Raw genomic sequence first — 16,554 nt, 5'->3', positions numbered from 1 at the left:
TGTATATACGTTATGCTTCATAAATATGTACTTGCAGTAGTATATAAAAATTCGATAAAAAAAAAATATATTTTTAAATGGCGGGTGGTTATTTATGTTTGCCCAGCGTCACCCATTTACGCGCTTTTTCAGCGTAAAAGTAAATTTACGTTCTTCAATTGCGTTCAATTTAACCCATTGTTCGATTTCAGGCTTTTTGTATAAACGCATTTTTACATACCAAATGTTCAATTTTTATTTCAATTTGCTCATTTCACCAGCTAAAATTTAGTATATGTATGTAATTAATTTGTAGCTTTTGTGGTTAAAATAGTTTCCGATATTTGAATTTTAAGTTTACTTGATTTTTATATTTCATTTTTAAATTTGCGCACCAAAAACTAATTTTTATAAACACAAATGAAAAACTCATCAGCAAACTTTATTGCATACGCATTTACATACCTATGCACATATTCGCCCGCATTTGGAAATATTCGTGATTCGTTTTGAATCTCATCAAACGGACTTGCATGTTTTTGATAAAATTTATATATTTTTAATTCATTGTGTTTTTCTGGTCATAGAGGACCGGTTTTTGTATAAATTTTACAATTTTTTTGTATTTTTTTTTTATATTTTTATGTTCTGCTTTTCAGCGAATGTATGTGGCTTCTATTTTTCATTTATTTTGTTGTTCAAAGTAGCAAAAAATCGTTACAACGTTTTTTCATCCTTTTCAATTTTCCCTTTTACACGCAACTCTATTTGCAGATTGTTTATAGTTTTCTTATATTCAGCGAGCGATTGACAATGCAAAGCATTTGCCTTTGGGTTTCAATATCACTCGAAAATTTTCAATTTTTTTTTTTGAATAAGCTTTTGCAATTTTTTTTTTTGTTTTCTTCAATTATTTCTTTCTATTTTAATATTTTTGTTTTCCTAAGCTTGTCAAGTCACTTCTCAAATAAAATGATTAGAGCAAAATCTCTTCAATTCAACCAAAACCTATCGATTTTTTACAATTACCAAGTACTCAAACCTCTTTTCCTTTTTGTTGTTTACTTTAAGATGTTGTTTATTCCACCTACGCATCGCAAAAGTACACTAAAAATGCATACCTTCTTCATCGTAAATGACTAAAACAAATTTTTATTCAAGTGAAAAAATTAAAATTTGGTGTTGTTTGCAATGCAATGAGTATGGCTTGGTTGCTGTTGTTAGGAATTATAAAATACTTGAATGTTACCTTCTTCGTTATGGGTGAAATTGTCGAAAAACAGTTAGAATACAAATTCAATCTCCAAGTTTTAATAGAAAAAATGCATTTCAAGTCTGCAGCAAAAATTGCTTCGGGTTTGATTACGAAGTTTTATCATGAATTTTTTTGTTCAAATTTTTGCTGCGCGCGACATTCTGTCGTCTTGGCTTGAATTTTCTTCCCATTTCCTCCGTTCCGGCTTTGGTTTTCAAAATCTATTGCAAATTCTAGTTCTTGATTTTCATATTTTTTTAATATTAAATTCAGCGATGACTATACAAACCATTTCGGAGTTTTTGGATTAACTTGAGAACTCGTTGAATTATGATATTTGTATTATACAGATTGAATGTAAAAATAGTTTCGTTTTGATTGGCTGGATTGAAAAGAGAATAAACTGAAATTAAGTGCGAAAAAGTGTGAAACTTGATTATGTGGGAAAATTATAAAATTTTAAGGTAGGCTAAGTAGTTTTTACGAATGTTAAGCGGTGTTACGATCTTTCAATGGCCCTCATTATCCACTACTAAAAAATCTGTAACCCACATTCCACTAATCTGAATATTGAGTTCCATTTTTTTACTTTCGTGTTAAATTTTGTTTTGAGCTAAAAGTGTGTAACTAATATTTGATGTTGTGTTTAGTAATAATAATATATAAAGTTACTGAACTTTTACGTTCGTGGAGAAATTAATACAATTCTAAGTTTTTCTTTTGCTCTCATGTTTAATTGGTAGGCTCAGTTACGCGATGGACCTGTAACACAGCGACGGCTTCTTCTACTTTGGCTTTCAAAGCATCCTGATCTTCCAGCATGTGCAACAATTCGGAGTTCTCGATCTCCAATAGCATACCGGTAATTTTGCCGGCCATTAACGGATGCATACGCTCGATCATTGGATATAAACGTTCGCCCAAAATTTGTTTTTGCTCTTGTGGTTTGGCGTTAGCCAACAATGAAGCAATCAATTTTTCTTGACCTGAAATATAGAAATGAAATAGTTGAGTTCCCACTTTATTTCAATGTATCGTTTTTTAATCGAAATAAATAAACAATCACTTATTATTACTCACCCTTTTGATGCATTGGCTGCACTTGTGGCTGTTGCTGAACTGGCTGTGGTGGTGGATTGCGCATGTTAGCTGTATACTTATAGTTGGCAGCGCGTTGTTGAGCACCGCTTGCGGTGATTGGAGCTCCAGCCATTTGGATATTACCCGCAGCAACTGCTTGCTGACCAGTTATAGCACGTGCGCCAGTGTTACGCATTGTATTTGCAGCAGCAACTGCGGCATGTGCACCTTGAACTGCTTGAGGTTGTCCACGCCCTGCGGCTGCTGCAGGGCGGAACTGAGCAGTACCAGTCGCTGCCATAGCAGCAGCATTTTGGAAGCCACCAGCAGCCGCGGCTGCGGCTCCGGCTTGTGTAACTCCTTGTACGCCCGCAGCAGGACGTACTTGTGGTGCCCATCTCGGTGTGTTACGGATTGGTTGTGTCACTTGTGGACCAAAGAAGCGCTGTCCTGGCGCCATGGTAGGCACAAAGAATCCACCTGCAGCGTTCGGCTGGAAGATTTGGCCCAGTTGTTGCATACGCATACCGGACATATGACGCATATATTGCGATGCTAGATGTGCTTTCCGGTCCTCTTTACGTTGAGCTAAAGCAACATAGAGTGGTTTCGAACCAACAACTCGTCCATTCAGTTCAGTGACGGCACAGGTGGCTTCATTTGGTGAAATGAAGCAAACGAAACCGAATCCCTTAGAACGGCCCTCTTCATCGGTCATAACCTTAGCGGATGTAATAGTGCCAAACACTGAGAACTCCTTACGCAGGCGTTCATCATCGATACTGTCATCCAAGTTTTTAACATATAAATTAACACCAAAGACAGACTCCTGACGTTTTTTTTTTAATTCCTCAAATTTTCTTTTGAGTTCTTGCTGGCGTTCAGCCTTTTTCTGGGCGCGGGCTACATACAAAACTTTGCCGTCACCCATTTCCTTGCCATTCAAGGCATCGACAGCAGCTTCAGCTGCCTCGGTTGTCTCATAGGCGACAAAGCCAAAGCCTTTGCTTTTGCCATCTTCTTTAAGCATGACCTGAGGGGGAAAAAGAACAACTTGGAGTATTCAATGGGTACAACTGGTTTTTACAAATATTTGCCTTAACATATACAAATGAATATTGATAAAAACACCACTAACAAAACTATGATAAAGCCTTTGTGATTCGTCGACTTTCGTCGATTGTATTAGACATCAATCGACACAGCTTTGAATCTTAATCGTTTGCCAAGATACCAAACGACCAATGGGTATATAAGCTGTATGTCTCTATTTTTAACTAGGATTAATATACATGTATGAGCGAAACCTACTGCTAAATCGATAGAAGTGATGAGAGATGATTATGTTAATATGAATTTGTGATTCGTCGACTTTTGTCGATTGTATTGGACATCAATTGACATGGTAAGTTTGGAATCTGATTTGTTTCTCTCACAGCTTTGAATCTTAATCGTTTGCCAAGACACCAAACGACCAATGGGTATATAAGCTGTATGTCTCTATTTTTAACTAGGATTAATATACATGTATGAGCGAAACCTACTGCTAAATCGATAGAAGTAATGAGAGATGATTATGTTAATATGAATTTGTGATTCGTCGACTTTTGTCGATTGTATTGGACATCAATTGACATGGTAAGTTTGGAATCTGATTTGTTTCTCTCACAGCTTTGAATCTTAATCGTTTGCCAAGACACCAAACGACCAATGGGTATATAAGCTGTATGTCTCTAATTTTAACTATGAATTTGTGATTCGTCGACTTTTGTCGATTGTATTGGACATCAATTGACATGGTAAGTTTGGAATCTGATTTCTTTCTCTCACAGCTTTGAATCTTAATCGTTTGCCAAGACACCAAACGACCAATGGGTATATAAGCTGTATTTCTCTATTTTTAACTAGGATTAATATATTATATGCACATGTATGAGCGAAACCTACTGCTAAATCGATAGAAGTGATGAGAGATGATTATGTTAATATGAATTTGTGATTCGTCGACTTTTGTCGATTGTATTGGACATCAATTGACATGGTAAGTTTGGAATCTGATTTGTTTCTCTCACAGCTTTGAATCTTAATCGTTTGCCAAGACACCAAACGACCAATGGGTATATAAGCTGTATGTCTCTATTTTTAACTAGGATTAATATACATGTATGAGCGAAACCTACTGCTAAATCGATAGAAGTAATGAGAGATGATTATGTTAATATGAATTTGTGATTCGTCGACTTTTGTCGATTGTATTAGACATCAATTGACATGGTAAGTTTGGAATCTGATTGTTTCTCTCACAGCTTTGAATCTTAATCGTTTGCCAAGACACCAAACGACCAATGGGTATATAAGCTGTATGTCTCTAATTTTAATTTGTGATTCGTCGACTTTTGTCGATTGTATTAGACATCAATCGACATGGTAAGTTTGGAATCTGATTGTTTCTCTCACAGCTTTGAATCTTAATCGTTTGCCAAGACACCAAACGACCAATGGGTATATAAGCTGTATTTCTCTATTTTTAACTAGGATTAATATATTATATGCACATGTATGAGCGAAACCTACTGCTAAATCGATAGAAGTGATGAGAGATGATTATGTTAATATGAATTTGTAATACGTCGACTTTTGTGGATTGTATTGGACATCAATCGACATGGTAAGTTTGGAATCTGATTTTGTTTCTCTCACAGCTTTGAATCTTAATCGTTTGCCAAGACACCAAACGACCAATGGGTATTTAAGCTGTATGTCTCTAATTTTAACTAGGATTAATATGCATGTATGAGCAAAACCTACTGCTAAATCGATAGAAGTGATGAGAGATGATTATGTTAATATGAATTTGTGATTCGTCGACTTTTGTCGATTGTATTGGACATCAATTTACATGGTAAGTTTGGAATCTGATTTGTTTCTCTCACAGCTTTGAATCTTAATCGTTTGCCAAGACACCAAACGACCAATGGGTATATAAGCTGTATGTCTCTATTTTTAACTAGGATTAATATATTATATGTACATGTATGAGCGAAACCTACTGCTAAATCGATAGAAGTAATGAGAGATGATTATGTTAATATGAATTTGTGATTCGTCGACTTTTGTCGATTGTATTGGACATCAATTGACATGGTAAGTTTGGAATCTGATTTCTTTCTCTCACATCTTTGAATCTTAATCGTTTGCCAAGACACCAAAAGACCAATGGGTATATAAGCTGTATGTCGTTATTTTTAACTAGGATTAATATATGTACATGTATGAGCGTAACCTACTGCTAAATCGATAGAAGTGATGAGAGATGATCATTCCCATGGCAGCCGGTTCTACGTTACCGGAACGACTCGGGTTTTACCCGACCAAGGGCTGCCGCCACAGTAAACTAGCCCTGTCTAACAAACAGTATATCACCCCACCCCTTACGTCACAGGAGCAACTCCTCGCAGCAACCTTGCTCCAAATACTTCTCCTCAGGGCTGGAGTTGAATCCAACCCTGGGCCAGAAGTATTCTATTGCTGCGGTTAGATGCAACAAGTGCAACGGGTGGAGCCATCTTAAGACCTGTTCAGGCCTTAAGACACATAGGGAGTGGACCCCACGGTATGTGGTCTCGTGTTGCTCCCGCCAGCAGGCGTCTAATGCCTCCACGGCTACTACCTCCTCTGATAGGCCGGCACTACCAACCGCCACCACAACTAGTACCTCTACGGTAAGGAGCCTATCGGAGCAACACCACTCCCCTGACTTAACCTATCCCCTTCCCTCCGGCTCCAACCTCAGTGCGGGGACAAACCAGCAGCTCCTGGTCCCCCGCACAGTCTGTTCCGTGTGTCAGGCCGTAATACCTCGGAATCTGGCATCAGTCTAGTAGAACTCCTGCAATGGCTGGTGCCATTTTCGGAGATGTTCCGGCCTGCGCACCACCCGTGAGTGGACAACTGGTCACGTTGCCCCCTGCTGTAGAGCTCTGCACCCGCAACCGCCACCCATGGCGCGGCCGCCCACCATCAACAGGCCGCAACAACAACAGCGGATTACACAGCAGGCCCAACGTAGGCAACCACATGCGTCCCTCACCCCCCCCGAGTTACAACGACATCACCCAGAAACTTTAAGCTTCTTCAATTTAACTGTAACGGACTCACGAGCAAGGTCGACGAGATAGTTGACTTTATGAGCCGGCACAGTATCAATATAGCTGCGGTCCAGGAAACCAGGCTGCACGCTAGGTCCTCTCTGATCACCAGGGATGCCTATAACGTGCACAGACATGATCGTGAGCGAGACAATGGTGGTGGCCTAGCGTTTATAGTCCACCACACAGGGCAGTATCGTCTCATTGATGAAGGAATCGACCGCAGGGACAACACCTTAGAATGTCAAGGCATAGCTGTCCGGACAGGTGATTCAGAGCTCGAAATTTCTGATAAATAGCATAACGTGCCTACCTATGCTATCGCTTGCATCAGACCACTTGCCCATTATCGTCTCGATTGAGAGACCTGCCGACTTTGTTTCCGCGAACCACCGGTCCTATTTTAACCCTCTACCGCATATAACGCCAAATATGGCTTTTACCTTTGATTATGTTGTATTTTTATAATCAAAAGATAATAATAATTATCACATTCTATGCTTTGTTTTCTTCTCATACGCAAAACTAAATATTGTTAACAAGTGTTTTAGCTACCTCTTCCGTTATCTTTTTTTGAGTGCTTCAAGTGTGAGAACAAAAACAAATTTTGAAGTGATTTATGTGCACTATTGCATAAAAAATAAAAGCAAGACTACAGCAAAAAATATATATTTGTATAGAAAGTGAAGTTATTTCTTGAATAAAAATATAATTTATATGAAAAGTAAGTATCTTGTGTTTGATTTTTTGTAAAAACTGACGAAGCCATATATGGCGTTTCATGCACTAATAGTAGGTAAATAATGAACTAACATATGTGTATACATATTTCTGTTTTGTTTTTTGATAAATCGCAATAGAATTTCCTAGAAATGAATGTACGATCATTTTATGGTAACTTAAAATATGTTTATGAAGTTAATAGAGGTGATCAAAGTGATGATGACTACATATCTGATACCGACGAAGAAGACTTTATAAGTAAACCGCCAGAACAGGAGCATATTTTTGTACCAGAGACTGATGATACCGATGACTCAGATGACTATAACAATCCTTCTACATCAAATGCAAAATCTGCTAAAAAGCCTAGACCTCCAATTTGCAAAGAAATTCATTTGGCTCCTTATTCCAGTGAAAATTTTCCATTTCAAGGAGATTCAAACCTTACTGACTTTATTGAGGAACTGGAGACACCAGCAGATATGTTTAATTTTATTTTCAATGACGATTTGATGAACTTTATTGTAGAACAATCGAATGCAATTACAAATGGATATAAATAAACCTGCCAATATTACTCGGAACGAGATTGATCAGTTTATAGGTGAGTTCAAGTAAAAAAGTTAAAAAAAATTACTTATAAAAATTATTTCAGGCATAACAATATACATGTCTTTGATAAAACTACCATCATTCAGACATTATTGGAACACATTCATTGGCCAAGAATTTGTACGTAACGCAATGACATGTAACAGATGGGAAATCATCAAACGATTTTTACACTTCAATAATAATGAAAATATAAGATCACCAGGTGAACTCGGGTTTGATAAGCTCTTTAAGATTCGACCATTGTTAGACAAAATTCGTGCTCGATTGTTGCTTGTACCCAAAGAAGAACATTTAGTGGTTGATGAACAAATAATTCCCACAAAGTCCCGCCATCACCTCAAACAGTACAATCCAGCTAAACCTCACAAATGGGGATTCAAAAATTTTGTCTTGAGCGGAGTTTCAGGTTTCAGTTACGATTTTGATATATTTGCAGGAGCTCAAAGCGATACATTCCCGGAAGGAGCACTAAATATAGGAGTAAGTGGAAATGTTGTAACGAGACTAGCAGCTACAATACCAAAAGGAAAGAACTATCAACTATTTTTTGATAATTAGTTTAACAGTCCGAAGCTTCAGGTGTATATAATGAAAAATGGTATATTACCTTTAGGCACAGTAAGGTTAAATCGTGTAATAAATTGTAAGATGCCAACCGAAAAAGAAATGAAAAAGTTAGGCCGTGGAAGTATGGTTGAAAAAGTAGCAGATATTGATGGAGTTGAACTTGGACTCGTCACTTGGTTTGACAACAAAGTGGTAAATATTCTTTCAACCTATGTCGGATGTCACCCTACGTCAACGAAAAAACGGTACTGTAAAAGAGAGAAGAAGTATATTGAAATCAATTCTCCTAGGGCAGTTGATGTATATATGTAATTATTATATGGGTGGCGTTGATTTACTGGATTCTTTACTAGGCCTTTATAGAATACAACTGAGGACAAAAAAGTCGTATAAAAAGATTTTTTTTCATATGATTGATATGTGCGTTGCCAATGCTTGGATTTTGTGGCGTCGAAAGTCGAAAGAATATATGCCATTGTTTGACTTCAAGCTTGCAATAGCTGAACATTTTTGCAAAGTTGGTAAATTGAAAAAACGAGGACAACCTATATCCACACCCTCAAACTCTCCATCGGCAAGTAGAAAAAATATACCTACCAGCAGTAAAAGAAGAAAGCGACAGGATTTCCCCCTTGAGTTCTGTGCAGACGGACGTAATAGTCCATTTCCCGAAATGGATGAAAAACCGACAACTTCTTTATCTCGAAGCTTCCCCAACCACCAGCGGGAGTTTCCCTGGTCTCATACGCTGACGACTGTACGATAATGACGTCGGGCAATGACACCGATGGCCTGTGTTCCAAAGTGAACAACTACCTCACTGACCTTTCTCGCTTTATCACTGCGAGGAATCTCCAACTTTTCCCACTAAATCCACGGCGACCCTTTTCACCACCTGGACAAAGGAGGTCAAACTGTCCCTTAAGGTAAAAGTCGATGACACACCAATACCGTCAGCAAACAACCCCAAAATTTTGGGTCTAACCTTTGACAGTTTGCTCCCTTTTTCAGCGCACACAACCGCAATTGCCACTAAAGTCCAAAACCGCAACAAGGTCCTCAAATCGCTTGCCGGCAGCACTTGGGGCAAAGACAAAGAACTGTTGCTATCGACATTTAAGACAATTGGTCAGCCGGTTCCAAACTATGCAGCGCCTGTCTGGTCGCCTGGAACTTGTGACACGCAGTGGACAAAGCTTCAGACATGCCAAAATACTGTCATTCGGACAGCGACCGGTTGCCTCCTGATGTTCCCGGTTCAACACCTACACAACGAGGCACAAATGCTCCCAGTAACGGAGCATAACAAACTGCTCAGCAAGCAGTTCCTGCTGGGATGTTATCGCAGGTTTCACCCCTGCAGACACCTACTTGAGCCTGAGCCGCCTCCCAGGCACGTCAGGAGACATCTCTTAAACTACGCTGACGAAATCCAGGACAAAACTGACCGCAATCTACTGGACCTGACAGTATTTAGACAACAGTCGATAAACGACATTCACCGGGAGACCGTCACCACCTTCTTAAGCTCCCGTCCTGTGAATGCCGTAATCGGAGTCCAACCACCACCTACAGCAGATGAAGAGCTCCAGCTTCCTCGTGAGACACGTGTAACACTGGCACAATTACGTTCTGGATATTGTAGCAGATTAAACTCCTACCTATCCAGAATCGACCCCGACATATGTCCGGCATGTGAAGGCACCCCGCACGACACTAACCACCTTTTCACATGCCCCCTAAAACCGACTCATCTAACACCCCTCTCCCTCTGGACCCATCCCGTCGAAACAGCATGATTTCTGGGCCCACCCCTAGATGAACTAGACGAAGATGACAGGTGATACCCCCCCGACACTGACGGGGCTACTATTACTGTTAACAAACAATGAGAGATGATTATTTTAATATGAATTTGTAATACGTCGACTTTTGTCGATTGTATTGGACATCAATTGACATGGTATGTTTGGAATCTGATTGTTTCTCTCACAGCTTTGAATCTTAATCGTTTGCCAAGACACCAAACGACCAATGGGTATGTAAGGTGTATGTCTCTATTTTTAATATAAATATATCTGTTTAATATAAATATAAACATATTTTTACTATAAATATCTCTTTTTTTATATATAAACATATTTTTAACATACATATCTCAGCGAAACATACTCTTAAATCGATAGAATGATTTTGAAATACGTCGAATTTTGTAGTAAGTTGGAATCTGATTGTTTCTCTCATCAAGCTGTGTATAATTCATTAAACTTTTTGTATAAAAATGTTCCTCACCTTATAGCTTGTGATCTTTCCAAAGGGTTCAAAGAGTTCCTTCAATTTCTCGTCGTCGAAGTCCTCGCCAAAATTTTTCACATATACATTTGTAAATAATTTAGCTTTCTCACCCAATTCCTTCTCGCGTTCCTTGCGTGGTATAAATTTGCCTACATATACTTTCTTGGCATTTAACAACATACCATTCACCTTCTCAATTGAGGTATTGGCTGCCTCTTCGGTTTCAAAGTGAACGAAACCATATCCCTTGGAATTGCCTTTTTCATCTGTCGCAACTTTACAACTAAGTATGTTCCCAAAAGCCGAAAAAGTGTCGTAAATCGCTTTATTGTCAATGCTCTTATCCAAATTCTTAATGAATACGTTGCCAATGCCAGACCGACGCAAGGAGGGATCTCGCTGAGACCACATAATGCGAATTGGCTTGTTACGAATCAGATCAAAGTTCATTGTATCCAACGCACGTTCAGCTGTTAAAAGATATGAATTTTAAATATTACAAAACAAAAAAATAAATTGATAGTTTTAAACAATGAATTTTTGCGTCACATACACACAGAGAATTTCTGACATAAATGGAGATGAATTTAATTCCAAATACAGCGAATTTTATTACTTAAGCAATCAGTTTCAAAGCAATCAACATGTCAAGAGAGTAGAATAAAATGATTTGAGGTTTGCACTTTGACGGTCGATTGTCAAAAAACCTCATTCAAACCAATCCAGTTTATTAAAAATACAAAACATTCATCGAATGAATAGAATGATCTCTGGATGCAACTGTTAAAATAAATTCCTTCGCTATCTTGCCGAAAATTGCTGAATGTACTCAAATGGATCCACATTATTTAAATCTCTTCCTATTAATCCCTACTCCTACTACTACTACTATTTTTACCTTACTTTCCTTTTAATACTTTCTCCAACTTATACTTCTTTACTACTATCTGTAATTTTATTTTTAATTTTGATTTTACTGTTAATCCTTTTATGTAAACTATTCTTAAGGTCAATCATTGTAAAAATAACCTATGGTTGTATGTTTTGACTTTAATAATAAAATAAATAAATAGAAAAACAAAGGACTTGCTCCAAGCACGTAATAAAAGCGGCATTATTGAAGCACTTATAAACGCTTGCAACCTTATTGCAAGTGCTAAGCTCATACTTTTCTGATGTTCGGCACTTAATTTGCTAAGATGAATAATGGAATTTTCTATAAATATTTTTCTTCGATTATTTACTTCGATATTGACTAAATTACCGTCATTGAAAATGGCAAATAAAATAATGAAGCAATCGACTTTGCACGCAACAATGGCCGAATTTTTGAAATTCAGAACGCTATACTTTTTCCAAAGAATTAATATGACAAGTTAATAAACTAGCTAATTTCTGCTAGCTTTTATTAACTGATAGTGTTCTTTGAATATATACATTTTTTTAAGTCGTTTATTTTGTAAAAAATGTGGCGATATACTATCGTAACAAAAAATATTCATAATCATTTTATTCACTTACTAATGATGCCATTCATAAAACGTTGAAATTTGAATAACATGGTAAGTAAAGTGAGTTTTAATTTAGCATTTTTACAATCGTCAGCGAACATAAATAATTCGCCAACAATATTATTGAAAAATGCACTATTGTAATAGGACTATGAATAAGTTCGTGCGGTTTTTTTTCGAAATTTGAAACTTTATTGACGTAAAATGGTTACAAATTTAATATTCAAAATATTGTCCATCGCTTACTACTACTTTTTCCCATCTTTCTGGCAATTCACGGATTCCCTTTGTGAAAAATTCGGTCGGTTTTGCCGCAATCCACGAATCGATCCATTTTTTGACTTCATCGTAATTACGGAAGTGCTGGTCAGCCAGGCCATGTTGCATCGATCGGAAGAGATAGTAATCGGATGGCGCAAGGTCTGGACTATACGGCGGGTGGGGTAGGACATCCCATTTGAGCGTTTCTAAGTATGTTTTGACCACTTGTGCAACATGTGGCCGAGCATTGTCATGTTGCAAAATAACTTTGTCGTGTCTATCGGCGTATTGCGGCCGTTTTTCTCGCAGTGCTCGGCTCAAACGCATCAATTGTCGTCGGTAGACATCCCCCGTAATCGTTTCATTCGGTTTCAGTAGCTCATAATACACAACACCCAGCTGGTCCCACCAGATACACAGCATAACCTTCAGGCCATGAATATTCTGCGCCGACGTCGATGTTGAAGCATGGCCAGGGTATCCATACGTTGCCCGACGTTTTGGATTGTCGTAATGGACCCACTTTTCATCGCCAGTCACAATTCGATGCAAAAAACCCTTTCTTTTGTGCCGTTGAAGCAGTTGTTCGCATGCCATAAAACGGCGTTCAACGTCTCTTGGCTTCAATTCATACGGCACCCAATGGCCTACCTTTCGGATCATTCCCATGGCTTTTAAACGTTTGGAAATGGTTGATTGATCAACTCCCAAAGTTTTTGCAACCTCTTCTTGCGTTTGAGCCGGATCTTGATCGAGCAATTCCTCCAATTCGGTATCCATGAACTTTGGCGGCGCACCCTCGCGTTCTTCGTCTTCCAAGCCAAAATCACCACTTTTAAAGCGTGCAAACAACTTCTGGCACGTTCGCTCAGATAGAGCATGCTCACCATAAACTTCCACCAAGATACGATGACTTTCGGCTGCTTTTTTCTTCATATTAAAATAATGAAGAAGAATTCCCCGCAAAAACACATTATTTGGCACGAAATTCGACATTTTCAAGTGTGGTAAAAATATTGTTGTTTACGCTTCAAATAAAAAACTTATACTGACGTTTGTGCCTTACGACAGTAGCTCTCCAATGAATGTTTGGAAATGTGGATCGATGGAATAATAATCAAGTTACGCCATCTGTTGTAAAACCGAAACGAACTTATTCATAGTCCTATTATTTATATGGTGTACTAAAATGTAGTTGTGCAACAACAAAAATAACAATATCGTACTGAAAAACTACTACCTGCTATAAATGTCTTTTCATATTCCACTAAATATATATACATATTTTTATAAGCAGTCCATGCAGTGAATTCATTTATAAAGCCTGTTAGAACACATTTATAAATCAGCCACATCCAATACATGCAATCGTATGCAGATGCAAATTAACACGTGGCCAGTCTGGTGGACAATTAGCCAGCCAAGGCGAGTAGCAGGTAGCTTCGCCAGAGCAACAATATGGCATATGATACAATAGGTTTCGCATGAAATCATCACTGTTTTTCATTGTTCCGTTTTCCTTTCCGGACATCACATCGAACCGATGTGAAATCGAAATCGCCATTTTTCTGCCACGCGAAATTGCTAAAAATTACAGAAAACACTAAAAATGTAATCGTCCGTGATATTTGTTCCTTATCCTTGATTACTTCTTCGGAAAATTCTGCCATGGCATCACAGTTTGCAAAAATTTAAAACTACTTTAAAGCACTCCCATTACTCTTTCAATGATGTTACGAGTCGTCCTACGTAGTGTAATTTTAATCTTATCTGACGGATCGTTGAAATCCTCCTTCCGCAAGAAATCTCAACGTGCCTGCTACATTCAGCTCAACAAGCTTTATTAAAGGCCTAATAATACCGTTCATAACGTTCACGAAACAAAGCGGCAAAAGGATGTCGCGCGTTAATGTTGAGATGATAGCTTTATACTTATTTATGCACTTACGCAGCCTCTGAAATCTCCAAAGGATTAGAGTAGTCTCTAAGAAGTTTCTCAATTTTTCTTGTTTTAGCATATGAAGCAGAAAAAATGATAAAACGCTCTTTTTAACGCAAATCTAATTAATAATTAAATGGAAATTTCTGTTGCCTGACAATCAGCTGTTTTAGATTTGGCTTCAAACCGGATTGAAATCACGTGATTTTCATCGCACCCAAAACTATTTCTTGCAAATTTTAATTTTGTTTTTTTTTTTACATTCTGAATGAATTTTTGACATTTAAACTACCTAATTGAAAAACAAAATAAATGTTTTTGTACTATCGCTATCATTTTGTCAGCATTTACCTTCAATACTCGATTAACCCAACTAATTTCAACTATCGAGTACGCAAATTTTCGTAATCGATTATTAATTATCGACAAAATAAATTGGTACCTCCTAAATGACTGTCCCTGAACAGTCGTCTATGATAAAACTTAATATAAATCTTTTATATGAAGTAAAATCTACTTTTAATTATCTATTGTAGACACCGATACATATTTAATTAATTACATACATGTCTTTTTACATTATATTTTATTGCATATATGTATGTGCATATGTATCGAGGTTTTCGTCAATGAACGCATGCAAAATGGTTTTTGTGTCCAAAAGGCAATGGTTTCCAAAGAAAAACGATACAATAACATGTACATACATATACACATATTTGTACCGCTTTCTGATGCCATTGAACTCTGTATAAATAAACTGACAGCACATTCGTCGAACAGTGAAAGTTGAAGCGAACCAAATGCGTACGCCTACGGTTTTAGTTAGTTTAGAAACGTGACTAAATTATTATCTACAATATGCGAGGTATATTTTACTCTATTTCTACTATTCATAAGCAAATCTCTACTAGTAAGCAAAAGATCAATTCAATTTTTGTTGTACATTTCTGTCATAGTTTTCTCTTTGTTTCTCCTCGTGCGCATTATGAGACACTGTTGAAATTTTTCCTTCACGTTTTTTTACAAATTATTATCTTTTGACTGATTTGTACATATGTATGTAAATAGGGTAATATCCAGTTTACAGGCCGGGTCCCAATATTATTGAATAAAAGCTTTATTAAAGTAAATATTGCAATTATGTGCAAGAGTAACGTGGATAATAGCATGAACTAATAGTACTACTATTACTGTTAACAAACAAACAAGTACTTGGTCCATGAATAATAGTGTTGAAAACGGAAACATTTAATAGCACAAGTTTTAGCTTCTTTCGACAGTGTGAAAGTAATACAACACAATACCATTTCCGATGCAGGTATGGTATATGTATGTACTGGAATTGATATCAATATGGCCGACCTTTCAAAAGTGAAAACCGTACAATAATGCCATATCAACATTTTTTAAATTTCTACATAAAATATAATCTACAATGACCAATAATTTGCTTGGAGTTTTTGGCAAGCACTTCAAAAGTTTACAATAAAATTACATCATACAAGCATTTCTTAACATATCCCTGACCACAATAGTTAATTAAGTCATTCCATGCCTTAATATATCCTATACAAATAATCTACTCACCATCGGCAGGCTGCTGGAAGTTCACGTATGCGTATCCCAATGAGCGACGCGTAATAACATCACGACAAACGCGAATTGATAATACCGGACCAGCGGTAGAGAATTTCTCGAAAAGCCCGGCTTCATTGATGTCTTGGTGTAAATCACCTACATAAAGTGACGCCATCTGATAATTTGGTCCTCCAGAATTCATTTCTGCTGAAGAGGATTAGGTATTTCACGCTTCGTTTAGATGTTCTCCTTGAAATCGTTAAAGAGAAAAATCTACACAAAAGAAAAACTTAAAAGAACTGTAAAGAGAAAGGACGTAAACTATAAATGCTTTATTACATTCATTAAGGAAAAAAGAAAATACAATATTTTGTCTAAATTGCATTGGCAACTCTGCTAAGCACACGTTTCACTGCGTTGCACCGATACCAACATAAATTCAGTTTTACTAGGAAATTCCACAGCAAAAAATTAACCACCACCAGCTTAACTTTGGATTTTACAAAAACGGTTTCCATTATAAAATCAGATATAAAATAAACTCTTTGCAAAGCTCTTTCAAAAGCAATTTTTTTTATATATATTATCCAATGCTTCCAC

At 37.3% G+C, this 16,554-nt stretch overlaps 1 protein-coding gene across 2 annotated transcripts; it reads right to left on the bottom strand.

Annotated features, from left to right (window-relative positions):
- Positions 1 to 513: 513 nt before the first annotated feature.
- Positions 514 to 16,160, bottom strand: LOC128868321 (polyadenylate-binding protein). 2 transcript variants are annotated; one of them, XR_008455095.1, is made up of 5 exons: positions 15,964 to 16,160; positions 10,660 to 11,132; positions 2,315 to 3,347; positions 1,524 to 2,220; positions 514 to 1,455 (listed from the first exon to the last, which is right to left on the bottom strand). XR_008455095.1 is itself a non-coding variant. In XM_054110289.1 (4 exons), the coding sequence occupies exons 1-4, from the start codon at positions 16,154 to 16,156 to the stop codon at positions 1,967 to 1,969; spliced, it is 1,953 nt and encodes a 650-aa protein (XP_053966264.1). In that variant the 5' UTR covers positions 16,157 to 16,160; the 3' UTR covers positions 514 to 1,966. The 2 variants fall into 2 exon arrangements, 1 of the variants encoding a protein (XP_053966264.1); XM_054110289.1 differs by having other exon boundaries at positions 514 to 2,220.
- Positions 16,161 to 16,554: the final 394 nt, after the last annotated feature.

This window comes from Anastrepha ludens, chromosome 6 (genome assembly GCF_028408465.1).
Source record: "Anastrepha ludens isolate Willacy chromosome 6, idAnaLude1.1, whole genome shotgun sequence".
In the NCBI taxonomy this organism is placed as follows: Eukaryota; Metazoa; Arthropoda; class Insecta; order Diptera; family Tephritidae; genus Anastrepha; species Anastrepha ludens.
This window is presented reverse-complemented; position numbering and strand designations above follow the sequence as displayed.